This window comes from Labeo rohita, chromosome 9 (genome assembly GCF_022985175.1).
Source record: "Labeo rohita strain BAU-BD-2019 chromosome 9, IGBB_LRoh.1.0, whole genome shotgun sequence".
In the NCBI taxonomy this organism is placed as follows: domain Eukaryota; kingdom Metazoa; phylum Chordata; class Actinopteri; order Cypriniformes; family Cyprinidae; genus Labeo; species Labeo rohita.
This window is the reverse complement of record NC_066877.1, coordinates 34,369,721-34,392,961: the sequence shown is the minus strand read 5'-3', so window position 1 is coordinate 34,392,961 and position 23,241 is coordinate 34,369,721. Positions and strand designations below refer to the sequence as shown.

The following is a 23,241-nucleotide window of genomic DNA, read 5'->3' as shown; positions in this document are numbered from 1 at the left end:
CAGTAGCATGTGCAAAAACAACAACACTGAACCCATAATTAAACCTAATATTTTGCAAAATATGTAACATTTTGGATTAAAAACAAAAAAAACAGGGATTTATTAGAATATCTCCCGCCATCGATGTCATTTGTGGTTCGTTCTTGGATATTTTCTTTTTTGCATGCACAAGCTCACATATTTGCAAACGTATGAATGTCAAATGACTGAATCTCATAAGGATTTGATGTGGATTTATGTGCTGTAAATACAAGACTCAGACCTTGAAGTATAGTAAATCTTATAGATGTTGCGAGGATGCGGTTGCCATGGGAAACCAGATACATAGCATAGCAACAGGCTGGGCTCTAAGGTCAAGCTGTTGGAGACTATTATGAAACAGGCGAAAGGAAGTTCTTGTGTTTTATTTTGTTCCAGCATCAGTGTTTTAATCTGAATCAATTCATTCAACATCCTGTTGATCGACTCAGATAGTTTCATGGTTGCGGTTGAGATTTATTGTAAATCTTGCCAGTAGTGGGTGAAATGAGAAAATGAATCAGCTGTGAAACTGTTATTTTTATTAAACACATTTCTTTGTCCTTGTGACACTAATTAATCTTTTTGCTTCCATTTTTCTTTGTTTTTGTACCCAGCATAAATTTTTAATTTAAAACACTTCAGCAATGACAACTTTGTTGTTTTTGTCATTTTTGTTTTTATAATTTAATTTTTTTTAAATTGTATTTATTTATTTATATATTATTAAATTTCTCATATAATATATATATTTATATATAATTTATTATTTATATATATATATATTTGTTTCGAATTTAAATCACTTTAGATTTTATATTTTAATTAGATTTTGTTTTTTATATTTTCTGTTTTCTCTATCATTTTACTATAATTTTAATTTGGTTTTTGTCATTTTTATTAGTGTTTTTATCGTTTAATGTTTTAAAAATGAATTTTTGTATTTATTTATTATATATATATTTATTATGTATTTAGATATTATTAAATGTATTGTGTTATATATATTTATATATAATTTATTATTTATATATATTTATTTGTTTTTAATTTGAATCACTTTAGCAATGACAGTGTTTATTTTAGAAACTTTGATATACTATTATATTTTTAATTAGATTTTATTTTTATATTTTCTGTTTTTTTTCTATCATTTTAGTATAATTTTAATTTTGTTGTTTTTGTGTTTTTATCATTTAATTTTTTTGTTAATTGTTGCATTTTTTTACAGATATATTTTATTATTTATATATTTATTTTAGTATAAAAATGTGTAATGTTGCTGAAATAAAATAAGTTTACGTTTTTTAATAGTTAATGTCATTTAAAAATTTTATTTCAAGTAACAATAATGTTTTTTATGGTTTTAATTGTAGTTTTAGTTAAACACAATAACTCTAAAAGACCACCAGACTCTCATTCCTAAAATCAATTTTAATCATGTAACATGTTGTAGTGCATGTGGCGTTTAATGACCGTGGTTTCATTTCGTATCTGATTCTTCATTTGCTCTTCTGTTCCAGTATTGCATTTGATTGATGTGAGCTGGTGTTTTGGCAGGTGCTGGAGGGCTTGTTGACGTTAAATAATGAACTGGCGGTGCAGATTGATGCCCATGACACACTATGGGGCGAAACAGGTACGTTCAGTTCTTCATGTTTGTATCTCTCGTCTCTCACGGTGTCATTATTTCTGTTCCATTAGGAGTCAGAATTGCAGTCGGTGGGAAGCTTGCAGTGAATTGTAGGTGTCTGTAGATGTTTTGTCAGAAAATACATCAGAAACAAGCTGTGGTATAGGGCTGCACGATCTTGGTATTTTCAGCCATTGGGTAAAAAAAAAAAAAGAACCTTTTAACACTCTAAAGAGCAATGGAAGTGCTTCAAGAAATCATAAGCAACAAAAAAACATTTATTAGGGGCCAAGCACCTTCCTTTCTTCTGGAGTCTATGGCAGCCCATAGAACCACTTGCAGGAAAGTTATGAAATTTGGCACACTGATAGAGGACGGTCTCAACATTAACCATAGCAAGTTTGGAGTCTCTAACTCAAACTCTCTAGCGCCACCACTTGTCCAAGGTTTCACTTTAAATCATAAGATTAGTTTTTTCACTATTTTTAATAGGTCAAAAAAACTACTTTTTCAAACTCGTCCTAGATGGTTCGATTGATTTTCACCAAAATTGACTTCATATTCAGACCATGCTAGCAAAAAGTTACGGAATTCAAGTTGATTACTCAAACCGTTCTCGATTAACGTGTGAACCAATTCTACAAAGTGCACGCCAAAATGGATGTGAGGCTATAACTCCACAACGGTTTGGTGTATTGAGACCAAACTTGGTGTGAGTTACAACAAGCATGACCTGAGGCTACCTGCACAGTTTTGGCGCAGTGCCACCTAGTGGTTAGGAGATATAAAAAAATGGCTATTTTTGTTAATAACTTCTGAATGCTTTGGGTAAACTGGTCTCTTTAGCTTCGGTAGAGAATGCCGAGTGGAACCATACCCAATTGTCCCATGTCACTCATTTTGGGTGTCAGCCATTTTGAATTTGGACATTTGGACATATGGACATTTGGAAATATTTTACATTGCTGTATTGTTGTGAAACTCGCTGTGTCTTCGGCATCATGCTGATGGTACTCAAAAAGTTTTGTGGTCAAGTTATAAAGAAAATTTAAAAAATGCTAATAACTTTTGAATGTATTAGCCTATAGTATTGAACTGGTCTCAATATATTCTTTGGGACATGCCGAGAACATAGAGACCAGTTTTGCCATTCCTGTTGAAAATCTACTTTTTCGAACTCCTCCTAGACCGTTGGTCCGATTTTCACCAAATTTGGCTCAGATCATCTTCAGACCATGCTAGCAAAAAGTTATAGATTTCGTGTCAATATACAAAATGGTTATTGTTTAACAGGTCAACACATTTGCTGGAATCAAGCAAAACTGCATCTGAGGCTGTATTTCTGCAAAGCTTTGACACCAAACCTTGTGTGTGCCATTGACACCTCACACTGACCACGGCACAACAATTTGGTAACAGCGCCACCTATTGGTCAAAAGTATTAAACCATTCATTAACCATTAATAATTGTGACCCTGGACCACAAAACCAGTCATAAGTGTCAATTTGAAATTGTACATTTGTACATCATCCGCTGAATAAATAAAGCTGGATAAATAAGCTTTCCATTGATGTATGGTTTGTTAGGATAGGACAATATTTTTTTCTTTTTTTCTTCTTCTTTCTTAAGGATATTTGGTCGATGTTCAACTATTTGAATATCTGCAATCTAATGGTGCAAAGTTGTCCAAATTAAGGTCTTAGCAATGTATATTACTAATCAAAAATTAAGTTTTGATACATTCATGGTATGAAATGTACAAAATATCTTCATGGAACATGATCTGCACTTAATATCCTAATGATTTTTGGCGTAAAAGAAAAGTCGATCATTTTGACCCATACAATGTATTTTTGGCTATTGTTAAAAATATACCTGTGCTACTAAGATTTTGTGAATTAGATTTTTTGACTGTATTAGCCTATTAGTCTCAAAATATTCCTTGGGTCATCCTGAAAACATAGATACCAGTTTTGCCAAACTTCCAGTCTGTCATTTTGATTGATGTTGAGAACATAACTTTTTCAAACTCGTTCTAGATCGTTGGTCCGATTTTCACCAAAATTGAGTCGGATCATCTTCAGACTGTGCTGACACAAAGTTATGGATTTTGTGTAGACAGACAAAACTGTTTTTATATAGCAACGCAACAAATTTGAGCCTTGATGCCAAAATGACTCTGAGGTTTTACCTCTGCAAAGCTTTGACATATTGACACCAAACTTTGTGTATGTCATTGTCACCTCACACTGAACACACCACAGCGCCACCTACTGGTCAAAACTGATAACCCTTTAAAACTATTACTAGTGGTTGTTTTTATGACTCCATTACTCAACGCTTCAGTTGCTCTGATGCTTGCTGCCTTGTGTGCTTAGTGCTTGGCCCCTTCATTTGATTATAATTTACTATATAAAGGAGTGAAGAGTGATATATTTAAAACTGCTCTAGTGAAAAATGATTAGAAACTATTAGAAAAATGATCACTAATAATTGAGCATTTGTGAGCAGACGTGTCAAGGCTGATTTTGCAGGATAAGCTGTTAATGTAGTCTGTGGTGCTGTTTGAAGGCTTTTGTGACAGACTAGCACTGTTAAGAGTGACTCAGCTGTCCTCATCAGTGTGTGTGCAGTCCGGTGCTGCTCTACATTATGATTATTCAATACGTTTTTCTGCTGTAGATTGAGAGTTTGAGATGTGGCTGCAGTCACGAGTCCATTAAGGTCAGACGTGGGCATTCATCTCATTTAATTACACAGCTCCGCATCCGGTGTGACCTTCAGTGGCTTTATGTACCGCTGTAAAGGAAGAGATACCGCTGTATTGTGTGCGTTGTAAGAGGGTAGAAGAAATGAAGTGAATTATTCAGAAGAGATTATAAAACGTATTTACTCTTTAAAACAAACTATGTGCTGTTTAAAGAATGTGAAAGATAAATACAAGACCTTGAGCTAACCACTTAAATGATTTTTTATGATGAATGTTTTATTATTTAATTGGTACATATGGAACATTTATGGTGCAACTTGCATTGCATTTGTGGTACACATACATGGGTGGTAATGAGTTTAAATGCATTCAAGTTGTAGAAGTTTTCTAGTTTAGTTTCCGTAAGTGCTGTGTTTGTACTGAGAATGTTTTGAGTTACAGTATGAGATACAAAGCTACAGTATGTTTTATAGTACAGAGATGTCTTTTATATCAGTTTATATCAGAGGTGATCAAACTCTAAATCTAAATACAAATATTTTATTGGCAAGAGATTGTTCTTTGACAGTGTAATCTTTGTAAAATTATTTAAATGTCCAGTAATCATCAATGACTGAATAGTAATGGAACTACAAAAGTAACCCTGAATTTGAACCCTTGTACACAAACCAATACAAATTCATTTCTTTGAAATCATTTTCCATATAAAAATTTGGGCTAGGCTTTTAGAAGCGGCCCTTCAGCACCAGAAGAGCAGAGATTTCATTTCTTCTGAGTGCTCTTATGTTCTTTAATCTTCAGACCAGATCAAACTACTCTAGTCCTGGACCCGCAGAGTCCCGCTAACAAACAGAGTTCATATGAAGGTCATTTCCATTATCAGACCTCCAAGCTCATCTTTGTCTTGTGTTTCCCCTCTCAAGCACTCTGGATTCCGTGGATCCATTATAAAAAGCTTTGGGAGAAACTCCTGGGTTTTCTCCTGTTCTGATGTGTGTCTCCCTGAGTAAACTTTGTCAGTGTGCTGGGATTTTGTTTTTGTGTCATTGCATATGGAGCCTATAATTGTGTTCGTTGTTGAAATTGCAGTCCTGCTGAATGCTTTTTAGTGAAAACATTATGATGCACTGAAATGTGTGGCTGAATTTTATTCTGCTGATTGCAGAGTGTCCTTCATTCGACTCATTCAACACTATTCTTTAAATAATTACAGTGTGTTGTCATCAGATAAAGTTACAATGCTGCTTCTAAGGTATTTAATTGGTTGCTAAGACATTCACGTTGTTGCTTAGGTAGATGGAGGGATGGATAGATGGATGGAGGGCAGACAGACGGACTGAAAGACAGACAGATGGATGAATGAATCAATGGGTGGATGGAAATATTAATAGAAAGAAAGAGAGATAAACGGATAAATGGTTGGGCGGACAGATGGATGGAAAGACAGATGGTTGGATGGACAGGCAGAAACACAGAGATGAATTGATGGATGAATGAACGGTAAGACGGATGGATGGATAAACCGACAGAGGGACGGATGGATGGAGGGACAGACAGGTGGATGGATGGATAGATGGATGGATGGATGGATGGACGGACGGACGGACGGACGGACAGACAAAAAGACAAAGATGGATAAATGAATGGATGGACAGACAGAGATGGATGGATGGACAGATAAACGGATTGGATGGATGGACAGACAAAGATGGATAGGTGGACGAACTGATGGATGTAAAGACAGAGATGGATGGATGGACAAAAAGAGATGAGTAGATAGACAGATGAATAGACAGATAGGTAGACGGATGGACATGGATGGATGGATGGACAAGTGGACGGATGGATGGATAGATTGAAAGACAGATGGTTGGATGGTTGGGAAGAGAGATGGATGAGTGGACAGTAGGGCTGTGCAAATAATCGCATGTAGTGCAGTCAGACGCATTCATTATGGAGCGGCACTCACTACAAAGAACCGAAAGAGCCGAAATTCACTGACAAGCCGCGCAATATCGCGTTCATTATCGCAGGCGATAATGAACGCGATATTGCGCGGCTTGTCAGTGAATTTCGGCTCTTTGTAGTGAGTGCCGCTCCATAATGAATGCGTCTGACTGCACGTGATGGAAATTTACAACTAATCACGGAACCGGCATTACTGAAGAGATGCGCATCATAATCGCATGCGATTATTTACACAGCCCTAGTGGACAGACAGAAAGACAGAGATGGATGGATGAATGGACAGACGGAAAGACAGAGAGATGGACGGATGAATGGATGGATAGGTAGATGGATGGATGGACAAAAAGATGGGTGTATGGACAGATGAATGGATGGATGGTGGGCAGATGGATGGACAGAAAGAGAAACAGATGAATTAATGGATAGACAGACAGTCAGATGGATAGACTGAAAGATGGATGGTTGGAAAGACAGCTGGATGGGTAGACAGACATAAAGACAGAGACAGACGGACGGATGGATGGACAGACAGAAAGACAGAGACGGATGAATGGATGCACAGACAAAGATGGATGGATGGACGGATAGACTGACAGAGACAGGTGGATGGATGGATGGACGGACAGGTGAACGGTGGATGGATAGACAAAGATGGATGAACGGATGGATAGATTAATGGATGGACAGAAAGAGAAACAGGTGGATTGATGGATAGACGGACAGACAGACGGATCAACTGAAAATGGATGGATGAAAGAGAAGCTGGATGGGTAGACAGACATAAGACAGAGACGGTCGGATGGATGGATGGATGGATGGATGGACAGACAAAAACAGAGACGGATGAATGGATGCACAGACAGAAAGAGAGATGGATGGATGGATGGACAGACAAAGACAGAGACGGATGAATAGACAGAGATAGGTGGATAGATGGATAGATAGAAGAATGAAGGATGAATGGATAGATAGACGGATGAACGGATGGATGATAGAAAGACAGATGGATAGACAGAGATGGATGGATGGACAGATGAACAGATGGATGCACAGACAGAAAAACAGAAACGGATGGATGGATGGATAAATAGATGGATAGATTCATGGATGGATGGACAGACGGATGGATAGAGAGAGATGGATGGATGGATAGACAGAACAACAGAGATATAGACAGATTAATGGATGGATAGACGAATGAATGGATAACAGATAGACAGATAGATAGATAGATCTGTGCATTTCTCAGCACAGTGAACTCTTTCATGTTAGATGATCAGAGCGATCTGTATTCCTCTGATTGGAGCCCTTTGAAGTGTGTCAGATGTTTGGTGTGGATCCAAACTGCAGATTCACAGTGTTTACAGATGCATTGTGGGGGATTGTGTGGCTCTGCTCAGGTTAGCAGAAGCTGTGTCACAGTCCCAGATGGGACATCCATGTTGAAGCTGTTTGGTTTCAGTGAAGGCTGCATATAGAGGTAGACAGATGCGTCAGAGGTGATCGACACTTCACTGTCTGATGGATGAGCTGCGCTGTCAGACAAATAGATCTGTTAGCACTGACCTACACATGAATCTTAAGCTAAGAGCCGCTGTGTATGTGTTAATGAATTTATGGATAACTTTTTTTCACTCATAAAATGAGTTGCATAAGCTCAGATCAATGAGGCCTATAATCAATCAATGCCAAAAAGAAATACAAAACCTGTGCTAACTGAAAGAAAACATGTTTTGCATCCAGAATTTGCATCCAGAATTCAGTCATTTTTGACTGGGAACAGCACATTTGTTACAAGATTTTCAGCATAGCACAAGAGTTCTAATTTGCAAAAGGGTTAGAAGGGTTACAAAATGTAATTTGCTGTTGTTTTTTATTATTTCTGAAGTCAAAAGCGACCTAGACATGTTCTTGAGCTGTGATCACTGTTGTTTGTAGTGGTGTTTGTGGGCATGCACAGACTTAGACGGCTATAAAAAGAGGTTGTTCTGGCTCCTTTCTGTCCTGTTTGTTTCTTGAGCGGCAAACAAACAAGGATATGAGCTCACAAGTCTGCTGAAAGTTGAAATGAAAAGGCTGGAGTTAAAAATGACCAAGACACCCCAGCCAGAAAGCTGATTTACCTTCGGCTCAGTGAGAATAACACTTCGGTTTTGATCTGGAAGTAATAAAACCCCTTAAAAATGTGCTCTTGATTAGTTTAGGATGCGTCCCTTTCTGTAGTTGTGCTTCATTCCATGTTTCTGTGTCACTCTCTTGTGCAAATGACATAAAGCAGCGCTCTTGGGTCCAGAAGGATGTTGTGATTCTTGAGAACATCTCTCTAATGGCTCAGGCATCTTCTCCAAATGGATGCTGTGGCTCCGACTGTGTAGAGTCCCGATCCTTTAATCTTGCTCAGAGCGCAGAGAGCTGTTAGTCACGTGACCATCAGTCCTGATGTCCTAGACGACCCCGTTAGACCCGACATGAATGTTCTGGCCAGAACACAGTCTGTCCTTTATGAGGACAGAGATTCCTCTCTAATGAATGATCCGTGAGCGATCCAGTCAGATTTTGTGACTGGAATTTTCAAAGCCTTCACTATCCTTATAATACTATTAGTATAATTTTGTAACATGTATGAAAATTTTGGATTATAAAATCCATTTTGATTGGATGAAATCTAAAATGCAAATTAATGCACACATATGATGCACATTGAATATTAATGCATCAAGTTGCCATGCCATAAAATTCTTTGATTATGATATTCTACTCAGAGCAGTTTTTAATTAATTTATTTGGTAATACTTTACAATAAAGTATATTTGTTAAATTGAGTTAATATATAACTAACATGAACAAACAATACATTTATTACACTATTTATTAATCTTTGTTAATGTTAATTAAAAAACACAGTCATTCATTGTTTGTTCATCTTATTTCACAGTGCGTTAATTAATGTAATGTTAAAAAAACACCTTTGATTTTAATAATGCATTAGTAAATGCTGAAATTAACATGAACTAAGATTAATACATGCTGTTCATTCTTAGTTCATGTTAACTAATTTAATTAATAAACCTTATTGTACAGTGTTACCATTTATTTTATTATTTCAGTAATTTTATTTTATACTATTAATATTTATTAAATTATCTAAATATTTAAATTGAAAATTAAAGTTCAGTTTTTGAATATTAAGTTATTTTAATAATAGATATAATTAATACACCTTATTTAATTTATAATTGTATAACTGTTTTATTTGAATATATTTAATATAATATATTTAATACATCTAAAATACTTCTATATAAAAATATTTATTAATTATAAAATAAATTATTAAACTTACTAATATAGTTATATAATGTTATATATACTATATATGTCTATCTACAATTTATAATGAATGTAATTATTTTATTAAATAATTAATATATTATATTTAATATAATATATAATTATCTATTTATATTTTATAATATAATTTAACATTTAATTTCTTTTATATATAATTAATAAATATTATTTAATGTATTATTTTATTAATTAATTTATATTTTGTTTTATTTTATTTTAACTTGGTAAATGATATTTAATCAGATAAAAAATAATTAGTTATTATTTTATTTTTTTTATATCATTATTTTGTTACTTTTCCTATAGCATCTATCTTTTTATTATATAATTTAAAAATTAATATTTTATTTATAATTAGTAAATATTATTTAATTTATTATTTTATTAATGTATTTATATTTGTTTAATTATTTTATTTCAACTTGGTAAAATGATAATTAGTTTATTATTTTATTGATTATCATATCAATAATTCATTTTCCTCTGTATGCTTATGAAATATTTCCAAAATAAAATGCACAGTATGCGTCATGAACTGAAGATGGTTACTGTACTTTTTGTGAAATCACATCTGCAAAGCTCTTGCAGAATTTCCGCAATAAACTATAACATGCATTATATGTGTCTCTTTTTATTATTTAATTTAAGTAGTGTGTAACATTCAGTAAAAACTCATAATGCATGTTTGCATTTCTCTTTATTCTCTCAGCTCTGACTGCTGCCGCAGGACGGGGGAAGATGGAGGTGTGCAGCTTCCTGTTGGAGCGGGGAGCGCAGGTTCAGCAGGTGAACAGGAGAGGAGCGTGTGCCCTTTTCTGTGCAGTCCGACAGGGACACTGGCAGGTGAGTCACTGCAAAACACCTGAACACAAACAGCAGTACTCCCTCTTCAGAAATGAGGTTTCATGCAGGAACGTCTCTCTTTCAGATCGCAGATCTGTTGCTGCAGCACGGAGCGGATGTGAATGTAAGCGACAAACAGGGCCGAACGCTGCTGATGGTGGCCGCGTGTGAGGGGCATCTCAGCACAGCCGACTTCCTGTTGTCTAAAGGTGAGTGGCATGTGTAGATGCACTTTATTTATCAGCATAATCTTTTACAATTGTTGCCGGTTTATAATGCAATAGCAAAAAAAGTGGCAGGATTCCAGCAACAGTTTAAACAAACATCCTGTGGTTTTCCCAGGTGCCTCTTTAGCGTCGGTGGATAAGGAAGGGTTAACGCCACTCAGCTGGGCGTGTTTAAAAGGACACAAGAACGTCGTTCAGTTTTTGGTGGAGAAGGGCGCAGTTATCGACCACTCGGACAAGAATGGACGCACTCCGCTGGACCTGGCGGCTTTCTACGGAGACGCAGACATCGTAAGTGAATAACATGTCGTAAAGCTGCAATTTAGGAGGTCAGAAGTCGCTGTAGATTCACTAGCTTGATGCATTTGGATTGAATTAACAAACTGGATGCAGAATTAATGTATGAGTCTAAGAGAAGTTTTGTGCCAAAAATTACCATCTGTTTTGATGGATCTCATTTTTTTTTTTTTTACTTCGCTCACCAAGATGCATTTATTTGATCAAACATACAATAAAAATTGTGAAATATTATTACAGTTTAAAATAACTTATATTTTATGTGAATATATAGTAAAATGTAATTTATTTCTGTGATCAAAGCTGAATTTTTAGCATCATTACTCCAGTCTTCAGTGTCACATGATCCTTCAGAAATCATTGTAACTAATGTTGACAAACACAAGTAGTAAATTAGTAAATGTTAAAATTAACATGAACTAAGATTAATAAATGCTAAGACTAAGTTTAATATTGTTCATTCTTAGTTCATGTTAACTAATGTTAAGTAATGAACCTCATTGTAAGTTGTCAGCATTTTTTTATTGTTTCATGTAATTTTATTTTATAATTATTATTATATGATTATTTATAAAAATTTAAATTGAATATTAAAGTTTTTAACATTAAGTTAATTATTTTAAAAATAGATAAAATTAATACACTTTATTTAATTTATTATTGTATAACAATATTTTATTTTGTTTTTTATTTTAATACATTTAATATATAAATATATAAAACAATATATATTTATTAATTATATATTATTTATTAATTATATTATTTATATATCTGTCTATGTCTAATTTATTATTTTATTAATTTATATTTAATCTAATACATGTATCTATCTATCTGTAATATAATTTAATTTATAATTTATGTAATCTATTAATTTATACATTATTTAATCTAATACATTTATCTGTCTATAATACAATTTAATATTTAAGTTATTATTTTGTTATTTATAATTAATAAATATTATTTTATTAATTTATTTATATTTCGTTTTATTATTTTATTTCAACATGGTATTTAATTTGTTATTAATCATTCATAAAATATTATTTTAGTATTGATTTTTTTTTTTTTTTAATCTTTTACCATTATATTTTTTATGATTTTACATTATATTTTATTATATTTTTATTAATATATTTTTCTGAATTATATATTGTTCATTAAAAAAATTTATTAAAAATCTTTCTGACCTACAACTTTTGAACAGTAGTGTATTTTGTTCCTAGAATTTTTTCTTCTTCCTGTCATTTTACTTTCAGCATCCCATCCCCAGATTCACACTGATGATTTGAAACATGTGTTGTTTTATTGTGTGTGTGTGTTTGCAGGTTCATTATCTGGTTGAGAAAGGAGCTGTGATCGAGCATGTGGACTACAGTGGCATGAGGCCGCTTGATCGCGCCATCGGCTGCAGAAACACCTCAGTGGTGCTGACCTTACTGAAAAAAGGAGCCAAACTAGGTGAGACCAGGATCTGTGCTCCCACTGGAGCATATGGATAAAAAATTTGCCCTTTGGCATTATCATCAATATGTATGTATTTGCTTTGAAATGGAAAGTATGAAGGTTTTTTTTTTTCAGTCAGAGGAGACAACATTTGGACTGAATAGTTACAGTAGTTTCAGAACGTTTTAATACAAAAAGTGTAATACAGTGAAATTGAGTTGAACTGATTCACTGAAGTGGAGCATTGGTCATCTATAACATAAGCATATGATATTCATTAGCCAATCACATCTTTCCTCCTGAAGCTCTTACATCACAGACCCTGCTGTGTGTGTGTGTGTGTGTGTGTGTGTGTGTGTGTTGAGCTTTCTCAGAACTAGATGTTTCCACTGACTTGAGTTGATTTAACTTATCATCTGCACACAAGCATCATAGTGGTCTTTGTTTATGAATTATGGATCTTACTTCTTGCTTTTAGAACGTCTAACATCCAAAAGTTCTTTAATTTTGCATGTTTATGCCATAAGCTGGCTTTGATGAAACACTCAGATGTTATTTAAAGGCGATATTTTTATTTAAAAAAAGTTGTCATTTATGCATTTCATTTTAGTATTGCTGATGGCAGGGAAACTGTACCTCACATATGTCAATTAAAATTCATAATCAACTAATCATCATAATCAAAAATTTAATTATAAAACGTGGTTGAAGCACTTTCCAGCAGAGCAAAAAAAAAAAAAAAAAAAAAAAAAAAAAAAGTGCATCAGCTTTATTTGCATAAGGGATTTCCAGACTTTTTTTGTCTGCTGAAGCCCTGGACTTATTTATTTTGTTTTAGCTAGTTGCAACATTTCTCATTTTAGTTTAACTTGTGGTAACTATATATATATATATATATATATATATATATATATATATAAATTTATAATAAAACTTAAAAATATACATATATACACAACCAGTCAAAAGTTTTTGAACAGTAAGCTTTTTTTTTTAATGATTTTTGAAAAATTCTATTTGAATATTTTTTAAAAATGTAAGTTATTCCTGTGATTTCAGAGCTGAATTTTTTGAAGCATCAATTCAGAAATCAATTTTTGTTAGAATATAGAGTAGATTTTTTTGTAGGTTTCTTTGATGAATAGAAAGTTCAGAAGAACAGCATTTATCTGAAATAGAAACCTCTGTAACATCATAAATGCCTTTATGATCTTTTGATCAATGTAAAGCATCCTTGCTAAATAAAATATTAATAATTTAATATTAATATTAATAAAAAAAAAAATATATATATATATATATATATATATATATTTTTTTTTTTTTTTTTTTTTTTTTTTCGGGGAAATAAATTATAGAAATTAATACTTTTATTTTTTTATATTAATACTTTAATTATATATATTATGTGTGTGTGTGTATATATATATATATATATATATATACACACACACACTGACTCTTTCAGATAAATGCTGATCTTTGGATCTTGAATGTACTCAACTTTCTTAAATATTGATGATAATAATAATGTTTCTTGAACTGCAAATTTGCATATTAGAATGATTTCTGAAGGATCATGTGACACTGAAGACTGGAGTAATGATGCTCAAAATTCAGCTTTGATCAAAGAAATAAATTACATTTTAAAATATATTCAAACATAATAATACAATTATATATAAAATTATATATATATATATATATATATATAAATGCTAATAACAACTGATCATGTTCTGATCATGTGCAGGTAAAAAAATATATATATATGTTTGATCTTTAGCTTTAATTAGTTTTTATTTTAGAGTATGTGTTAATTTTACCAAACACAAAGAAAAAGTGTGACATAGCTCGATCAGTGTCATTATATAAAGCAGGGTTTCCAAACATACGGTTCATGAGTGACTAAAAAGATGAAAATGTATTAAAAATGAGCACATTTTTTTCATCAGTGGAAACATGTAAAGTCTGAAAGCTGGTGTGTGTGTTTCTGCTGTGGATGTGTGATTCTGTATTTTCTCTTTGCACGTCTCTTTCTGCTGTTTTTCATTCTTCTCTCTTTTAACTGCTTTCACTAAAACCCCGGTCAGGCTACAGAACGTCACCTTATGATCGAACAGGTACACTCTTTAGGTAACTCTATTTCACGCCAATTACATACTTCTGCTAAGCTGTGTTTGAAGGATCCGTTTGATGTAACGCTCCACCTCTCTCTCTGTATCCAAGGTAACGCAGCCTGGGCGATGGCGACCTCCAAACCCGACATCCTCATCATCCTCCTGCAGAAGCTCATGGAGGAAGGAAACCTGCTGTATAAGGTCAGGAAAGGTTTAAGTTTAGCATAATTACATGAAGATACTTAACAGCTCAAGGTTGACATTGTTCCAGAGTATTCTAGCAATAAGTTGTGATATGTGATATTATTGACTGAATTCCTATTAAAATAAAAATGGGAACAATTAAGAGCAGGGGGAAAAACAACCAAGAGGGTGAATGGAGTAAAAGAAATGTTGATACTATTTATAAATAATATTTTACAATTTTATAATATTATATTTCTTTTTTTTTAAATGTTATAATATGATTTTATTATTATTATTCAAGTATATAAAATAATTATATAATTTAAATTTAATTTCAGTTTATTACTATACATATAGAATGTTCAATACACAACAGTTATGTTAATAATTCATAATAATTCTCACTCTATCCACTCAATTATATATATATATATATATATATGTATGTATGTATATGTATATATATATATATAATATATTACATTTTAAATATATCAATATCAGATAATATAATTTATTTTACATATATCATATAATTTCATATAAGATCATATAATTTAATTTACACTTTTATAATATTGTATTTCGTAATATTATAATGTTGATTTTACTTATAAATTATTAACATATATTATCTTGTACTAAATATATTCATATATGTCCAGTAAATTAAAGCAGTTAAAATGATGTAATTATAAAATTATATGATTGTATATACACTAACAATAAAATTAATCAATGACAAATTCAACACTTCCATCTCATTCCATGTTTTATTATAATGAATTAATTTTAAATTTTCTTTAATTTTGTAATTAAAATTAATTATAATTTGGAATTATAATCAATTCAACACTTCTCTCATTCCATTTGTTATTATAATTAATTAATTTTAAATGTTCAATTTTGATAAAATATAATTTTATTTTAAATGTATAAATATGTTAAATACAAGATTATATAATTTATTAATTGCAACATAATGTATTATTTTAAAATTTACCAATATCAGATCATATAATTTACAATATACTTTAATCTTAAATATACTTTAGTACTTTAAACATTCAACACTTCTCTCATTCCATTTTTTATTATAATTAATTAATTAATTGTAAATGTTTTTTTAATTTTATAATTACAATTAATTATAATTTTAATAAAATATTTAATTAAATATATAAATATATGTTAAATACAAGATCATATAATTTAATATACACATAATATTGTATTTCATAATATAATATTTTGTAATTTTATTATTTTATATATATATATATATATATATATATATAATAATTAATTAATTTTAAATTAAACAGTTTCTTTAATTTTATAATTTAAATTAATTATAATTTTAAATATATAAATATTTGTTAAATACAAGATCATATAATTTATTATCATTTTACTTTTTTTTTTCTTTTTTCAAAACAAGAGCCATCCAGTAGGGTGGATGGAGGAAGAGAAATGTTGATTATAGTTATACATTATAATACATTAAATAAATAATATTTAATAATGTATTTATTATATATTGAATTACTCAGCGTTGATTATAATTATACATTATACCATATATATATATATAGAGTGAATAGAATGAGAGATATGTTTAGTATAATTTCAGATATTTGAGAGCTCAATGTTGAGACTCACTCATAATAATGTAAAGTATTTGAGAGATGAGTTGTGATATGTGATATTAGGGTCTGAACGCTTATTAAAATAAAAATGGGAACGATTATCTCCACAGCGCTGAGCTTTAATCCAAGAGAAACGGGATTGGAAATAATGTCATATTGAGTGATTGTTATCAGAGCATAAATGAGCAGATGATGAGTGTGTGACATTTAAGAGACTGTGGTTTGTGTCAGGATGATCTGTGTGATTGATGAGCTGCGTTTCTCTCTTTGTCTCTTCAGAGGGGGAAGATGAAGGAAGCGGCTCAGCGGTATCAGTACGCATTGAGGAAGTTTCCCAGAGAGGGATTCGGCGATGAACTCAAGGCCTTTAAGGAACTGCGCGTGTCTTTGTACCTCAATCTCTCCCGCTGTCGCCGGAAAACCAACGTAAGACACCAGAGATCATTACAAATGCCTCTCCAGACACCTGCTCTCATTTACTTATGCCTCTTTTGTGCTGTCGGCTGATTTTTATGACTTTCTGCAGACGCGTTTTCATATGAATTCATCAGGAGCTAGACGAATAACGTTCAGATTTTTTATTAAGTTAATAATACTGGTCGAAATTAAGGTTTTCAAACACCAATAATCAACCCACACAAAGTTTTAAAATACAACAGACTGGCAGTGTTATTTTAGTAATTATTAATATTTTAAATAGGCTTTTACATTTTTTATTTTAGTTTAAGTTTTATTATTTTAATACATTTTTGCTGTTTTATTAGGTTTTGTTATATTTTTAATTAGCTTTATTTTTTTTATTTCAGTTTTAGATTTTTTTTTTGTACTTCAGCCTAAAATTATTTTGTTTAGTTGCCAAGGCAGCATTTATAATTTGTATTTACATTTTTTTCATGTTATATTTAATTTTATTTTATTTCACATCTATTTAAACCAAGACCAAACCAAGAGGGTGGATGGCACAATAGAAATGTTGATTATAATTATAAATTAATTATTATAAATTAATACTAACATATAATAATATATATATTAGAAATTACTAAACATTTTTTAAATACAAGATTAAGTTTTAGTAATTTTTTTGTAAATTGTAAATTTTTATATTTTTATTTTTAGTTCAGTTTTAGATTGTTTGTTGTTGTTTCTAGTGTAACTTAAAATTATTTTATTTCAGTTAGTTGCCAAGGCAGCATTTCTAATTTGTATTTACATTTAAGTTTGTTTTTTTTTTTTTTTCATGTAATAATTATATTTTATTTTATTTCACATTTATTTAAAATAAATGGATGGTGCAAGAGAAATGTTGATTATAATTCTAAATTATAATAATTAAATTAATAATAAAATTTAATAATATTTGTTTTGTAAATTGTTGCCATTTTATAACCCTTATTTTTTATTATTTTTATTTTTCTATTTTTATTTCATTTTTAGATTTTTGTTGTTTGTTTTTTGTGCTTTAGCCTAAAAGAATTTATTTCAGTTAGCTGCCAAGGCAGCATTTCTAATTTGTGTTTATGTTTAAGGTTTTTTCATGTAATATTTATATTTTATTTTATTGTACTGTATTTCACATTTATTTAAAATACATATAAATATAATTTACTTAAAACTAGACCAATCTAAAAGAGTGGATAGCGCAAGAGAAATGTTGATCATAATTATAAATGATAATAATTAAATTAGTAATAAAATGCAATAATATATATTCATAATATATTGAATTGCTAAACTTTATAATATACTGAACTACTAAACTAAATGTTTGCCATTTTTTTACGATAGTACTTTGTTATATTATTTTATATCAAATTTTTTTTACAACAGTTTATTTTATATTTAGCTTGATTTTTATTATTAATTAATAATTTTTTTTATTATTATTAATATTTATATTTAATTTGAGATTTATTTATTTACTATTTTAGTACTGTGTCAACAACATTGAAAAATACCAGGAATCACATTAATTATTACAAATTTACAAATTAAAAATGTATTCAAAAAACGTAATTACATTTGTTATTGTTATTGTAAAAAAACATTTTTTTTTTTTTGGTAATATTGACGCTAACAGTGAATTGATCGCTAATTAAATGATGATCAACCATATAAATTCTTGGCATCCGTAATTGTTAATTAATAATATATATATTACCTGATATTTATAATTCATTTTAGATGTATTTCACTTAACAAAAACTATATTTAATTATTTTAAGTTTAATCAAAAACTGCAGACTGGAAATGTATTAAAAGCGGAAAATACTTATAATATTTATGAAATTGAATTACTTTTTTTGTTTTTGACTCTTTGCATGTGCTTTTTGTGATATTGACGCTAAGAGTTAATTGAGCCCTAATTTAAATGATCAGCAACTATATAAATTCTTGAAAAATGACGTCTCTAATAATTACTAATTATTATATTGCTTCATGCGTATAGTAGGTCTGCTGGTTGTGCTGGTCTGGATCAATCAGACTGTGTTTTTTCTCTGCCTGTAATGTCAGACACGGCAAGACGAGAAAGAGGCAAATTACTCCGAGGGCTTGAATTGATTTGAAGGTCTATTCAGAAGTAATAGTCCAGCTCCAAAAGGTCTCCTGACACAATACTGAGCCAATTTCCAGTCTGCACCTTTGACTGATGACAATGAACAACAGCTGAAGAGTCCATTAATTAAATCACCTATTATTTGGAGCAATTTACAGCTATTCAGCCGTGCTGTGGTGGGAATGTGAATTCAGCAGCTCTGGCTGAGTTGATGATTGCACGACTTAGTTTGGTTGTTCTGAGTTCGTGTTACCTGATGTTCACCTCACATTCTCTCTCACAGGACTTTGGCATGGCGGAAGAATTTGCAACCAAGGCTTTAGAGCTCAAACCCAAATCGTACGAGGCGTACTACGCGAGAGCCAGAGCCAAACGCAGCAGCAGGTGAGACCACGATGCATCTTTAGACGCTGCACTGGATTTGCTCTACCCCAAACCTAGTGAGCTGCCTACTTAGGGAGCATTTTAAGGCATCACTGCGGCACCTCAGATGCAAAGTGTGTTCAAGTCAGAATTGTATTAAATGTCAAATTAAAATAAATTGTTTTTCTTACAGTGCGAAATGTTGATTATAATAAAAAATTCTCATCTATAAAAAGAAAAAGATGTTTATTATAATAATACTATAATTAATATGATTATTAAAAATGATAAATAATTCACCCAGCACTTTTCATTGTGGGCTACTTACACATGTGCATCATTAAAGGTTTGGCAAAACTATAATATACCCATTATTATTATTTTCACCCAAAAATTAGTGATTGTTGATTAATATGTTGATTACAATTATAACTCATAAATTTAATTACATTTTTTTAAATAAATTATATGAATGAATTATATTTGTATATATAATTTAATTTGAATTATATTTGTATATTTGTAAATATGTAATATATATTTATATATATATATAAAGTAATATTAAAAATAATTAGAATTTTAATTAAAATATATGAATGAATTATATAAAAATAATTAATGTTAGAAATTATTTGAAATTATTATAATTTTAAGTAAACATAATATATGAATGATTGTAATTTTAAAAATAATAAAAAATATTGTGTATATACTGTATACATAATTAAAAAATATATAATTTTATTTAAACAAATATGAATAAATTATATTTGTAAAAATTGTATATATTATATATCTAAATAATAATAAAAAAAAATTACAAATTAAACAAATATGAAAAAATTACATTTGTAATTATATATATATATATATATTTTAAATAGTGTGTGTGTGCGCATGTGTGTATATATATAAATAAAAAAATTATATAAAAAATTATATAATTTAAAAAAAAATTTAATATTGTGCATATGTAATATGTGTGTGTATAATATACATGTAATATGTATATATGAAACAAAATATATGAATGAATTTGTAATTTTTATATATATATATATATATATATATATATATATATATATATATAAGTAAAAATAATAAAAAAAGTGTGTATCTATAGAGAGAGAATTAAAGGATTATAGTTTTAAACAAATATGAATTCATTTTATTTGTTAAAATTATATATAAAAATAATATTAAATAATTATAATTTTAATTACATTATATGAATGATTTACATTTGTAATTATATATAATTACATAAATATTATGTGTGTGTGTGTGTGTGTATATATATATATATATATAAATTAAAATATATAAAAATAATTATTATAATTTTAATTAAATTATATGAATGAATTATATTTTTAACTATAGTATATAAATTTAATTCACGCATACATGATGATGAATCAATTAATGCTAATTATACGTTGTTTTAATGATTATTATTAACCTTTTTTTTTTAAATAAATTTAGAAATAACTATAAAATTAATTGTAAAAAAAATTAACTGTTCCTATTAGTGTCTTGATTTGAATGATTGGTTCATTTTCTTGTCACTTGTTTGCGTTTCCAGTCTCAATTATTCTCACAATTTCGTCTCCATGTCTTTCTGAACGCTCTGCTCACAGACAGTTCACCGCAGCGTTAGCCGACCTGCACGAGGCCACGAAGCTCTGCCCGAACAATCGTGAGATCTGCCGTCTGCTGGCCCGCGTCGAAGACGAGTGCAAACAGATGCAGCGCAGCCAGAGCAAACACCAGAACCTGAGCAACCCGTCGGCAGACCCGGAACACGCCGATCCAGAGCAGGACGACGGGACGGAGCGCGTCGATGACGAGGAGGAGGAGGAAGATGAGGACGACGACTCCGAGGCCTGGTCTCAAAACATCTACTCGCTAAACCGAACTTCAAACGGACGCTCTGTTTCGCCGCCTCACAGACAAAGCCTCCGACATCAGCACCAGAAGAGCCTCGTCCTGCAACCTAGCAAACAAGCGCAGATTGTCAAAACCAACCAGCATCTCGGATCATTACAAGCGGGATCCGCTCGAACGCCAAACACGAAAAGCCAGTCGCAATATGCGCCGTCCAGCCCGATTCCTAGCCGACACATATCCAGCGTGCTAAAAGCCGGACCGGGCATCGATATCAGCCCGCTACTGCCCGCCAACGACGACGCAGAAGTCCACTCATCCAAAACTCAACCTCTAGAAGGGACGCTTCATTCCACGACTTCCGGAGCTCAAGAGCTGCGAAAAGACGCCAGCATGAGGGTTTCCAGCTCCACCAGCAGCCTGGCGTCCAGCAGCAGTTTATCAGACAGCGGGAAAGCGCAAGGCCCGGACGTACGCACCAAAACCGTATCGGACAAGCCTAAGATCAGCCAGACCGGCTCTGTGGAATACAAGCCCCGTCCGTTCATGGGAATCATGGACAAAACGGCTCGATTTCAGCAACAGCAGCAGCCAACATCTCGAGGATGGCAGAGTCACTCCACCGACGGACTCGTGGCTTCTGCGTGTCTGACGGGCGAGATTGCGTACGGCAAACCGTCCGGAGCTTATTACGAGCCGCTCAAGGGTCCCGGCGTGCACAACGGGAGTCTACATGCTAAAGAGTTCTGCCATAAAGATAGCAAACCGGTTTTGGCCATGGCACATTCGTTCACGGACAGTATGAGCAAACAGCCCGGATTAACTCGAGAAAACCCCAACATTCATGTAGCGGCAATGAAACCAAAGAGATCCTTTATAGAGTCGAATGTTTAGGACGTTCATATGCAACAACCCTACAAAACACACTTCAGATGAAGGGATCAGCCCCTATTTATACACACACACATACATATTACCATCCAGTCAAAACTTTTTTTTTTTTTAAAGAAATTAATACTTCTATTCAAAAAGCATGCATTAAATTGATCAAAAGTGACAGTAAAGACATTTATAATGTTACAAAATATTTCTATTTCAAATAAATGCTTTCTATTTATCAGGATACTGAAAACTAACGCATTTTACAGTTTACAAAAGAAAAAATAAATAAATAAAATGATCAGCATATTAGAGTGATTTCTGAAGGATAAAGACTGAAGTAATGATGCTGAAAATTCAGATTTGCATCACAAGAATAAATTACATTTTAAAACACATCCACACGGAAAAGAATTGTTTTAAATTGTAATAATATTTCACATTTTTACTGTATTTTTGATCAAATAAATGCAGCTTCGGAGACACAGTTTTAAAAAAAAACGGTAAAAAATCCTTTCCACTCCAGACTTTTCAATTTTAAATATATACAATCAAAACGTTTGAACACATACTTATTCTCCGTATAGTTTTACTGTATGTTACAAATTCATCATAGGATCCTGAAAACTAACATTTTACAGTTTCCAAAAAAAAAAAAAAAGTTTTTAACATTAGCATATTGGAATGATTTCTGAAGGATCATGTGACACTGAAGACTGGAGTAAAGAAGCTAAAAAGTTAGATTTGCGTCACCGGAATAAATTACATTTTAAATATATTCAAACAGAAAACATTTATTTTAATTTGTAATAATATGTCACATTTTTTACTGTACTTTTGTTCAAATAAACGCAGCTTTGGAAAGACTTCATTCAAAAACATTACATTAAAAAATCCAAACTTTTGAATTTTAAATATATAGTCAAAAAGTTTGAATACATACTTATTCTCCACTTTCCATATTGTAAAATAATACAGTTTCAACTTATCCGTTTTAATTAAGAAATTCATATGTAGGGACAGTTTGCCTACAAAGTGACCGTAAAGACATTTATAATGTTACAAAGGATTTCTATTTCAAATAAATCCTTTCTATT

The 23,241-nt window shown here is 31.2% G+C and overlaps 2 protein-coding genes across 5 annotated transcripts in view; one reads left to right on the top strand and one right to left on the bottom strand.

The window, feature by feature from the left end:
• tanc1b (tetratricopeptide repeat, ankyrin repeat and coiled-coil containing 1b) overlaps positions 1-23,241 on the top strand; it is a 199,793-nt gene that overhangs the window by 175,695 nt on the left and 857 nt on the right. For 3 of the 4 annotated variants that reach the window (XM_051119883.1, XM_051119882.1, XM_051119885.1), the window contains 10 exons: positions 1,579-1,657; positions 10,391-10,524; positions 10,610-10,733; positions 10,867-11,042; positions 12,383-12,515; positions 14,594-14,623; positions 14,730-14,821; positions 16,735-16,881; positions 19,296-19,396; positions 21,019-23,241. The exon at positions 21,019-23,241 is cut by the window's right edge and continues 857 nt beyond it. In XM_051119883.1, the coding sequence (XP_050975840.1) occupies positions 1,579-1,657; positions 10,391-10,524; positions 10,610-10,733; positions 10,867-11,042; positions 12,383-12,515; positions 14,594-14,623; positions 14,730-14,821; positions 16,735-16,881; positions 19,296-19,396; positions 21,019-22,159 (2,157 nt within the window). In that variant the 3' untranslated portion in view covers positions 22,160-23,241. The remainder of the gene's footprint in view (positions 1-1,578; positions 1,658-10,390; positions 10,525-10,609; positions 10,734-10,866; positions 11,043-12,382; positions 12,516-14,593; positions 14,624-14,729; positions 14,822-16,734; positions 16,882-19,295; positions 19,397-21,018) is intronic. The other variant, XM_051119884.1, reaches the window with a different exon arrangement.
• The window catches only part of LOC127171315 (WD repeat, SAM and U-box domain-containing protein 1), a 34,277-nt gene continuing 25,703 nt past the window's right edge, over positions 14,668-23,241 (bottom strand). Inside the window, exon 14 of the mRNA XM_051119889.1 lies at positions 14,668-14,812. The gene's annotated coding sequence lies outside the window, so the exon portion shown is untranslated. The remainder of the gene's footprint in view (positions 14,813-23,241) is intronic.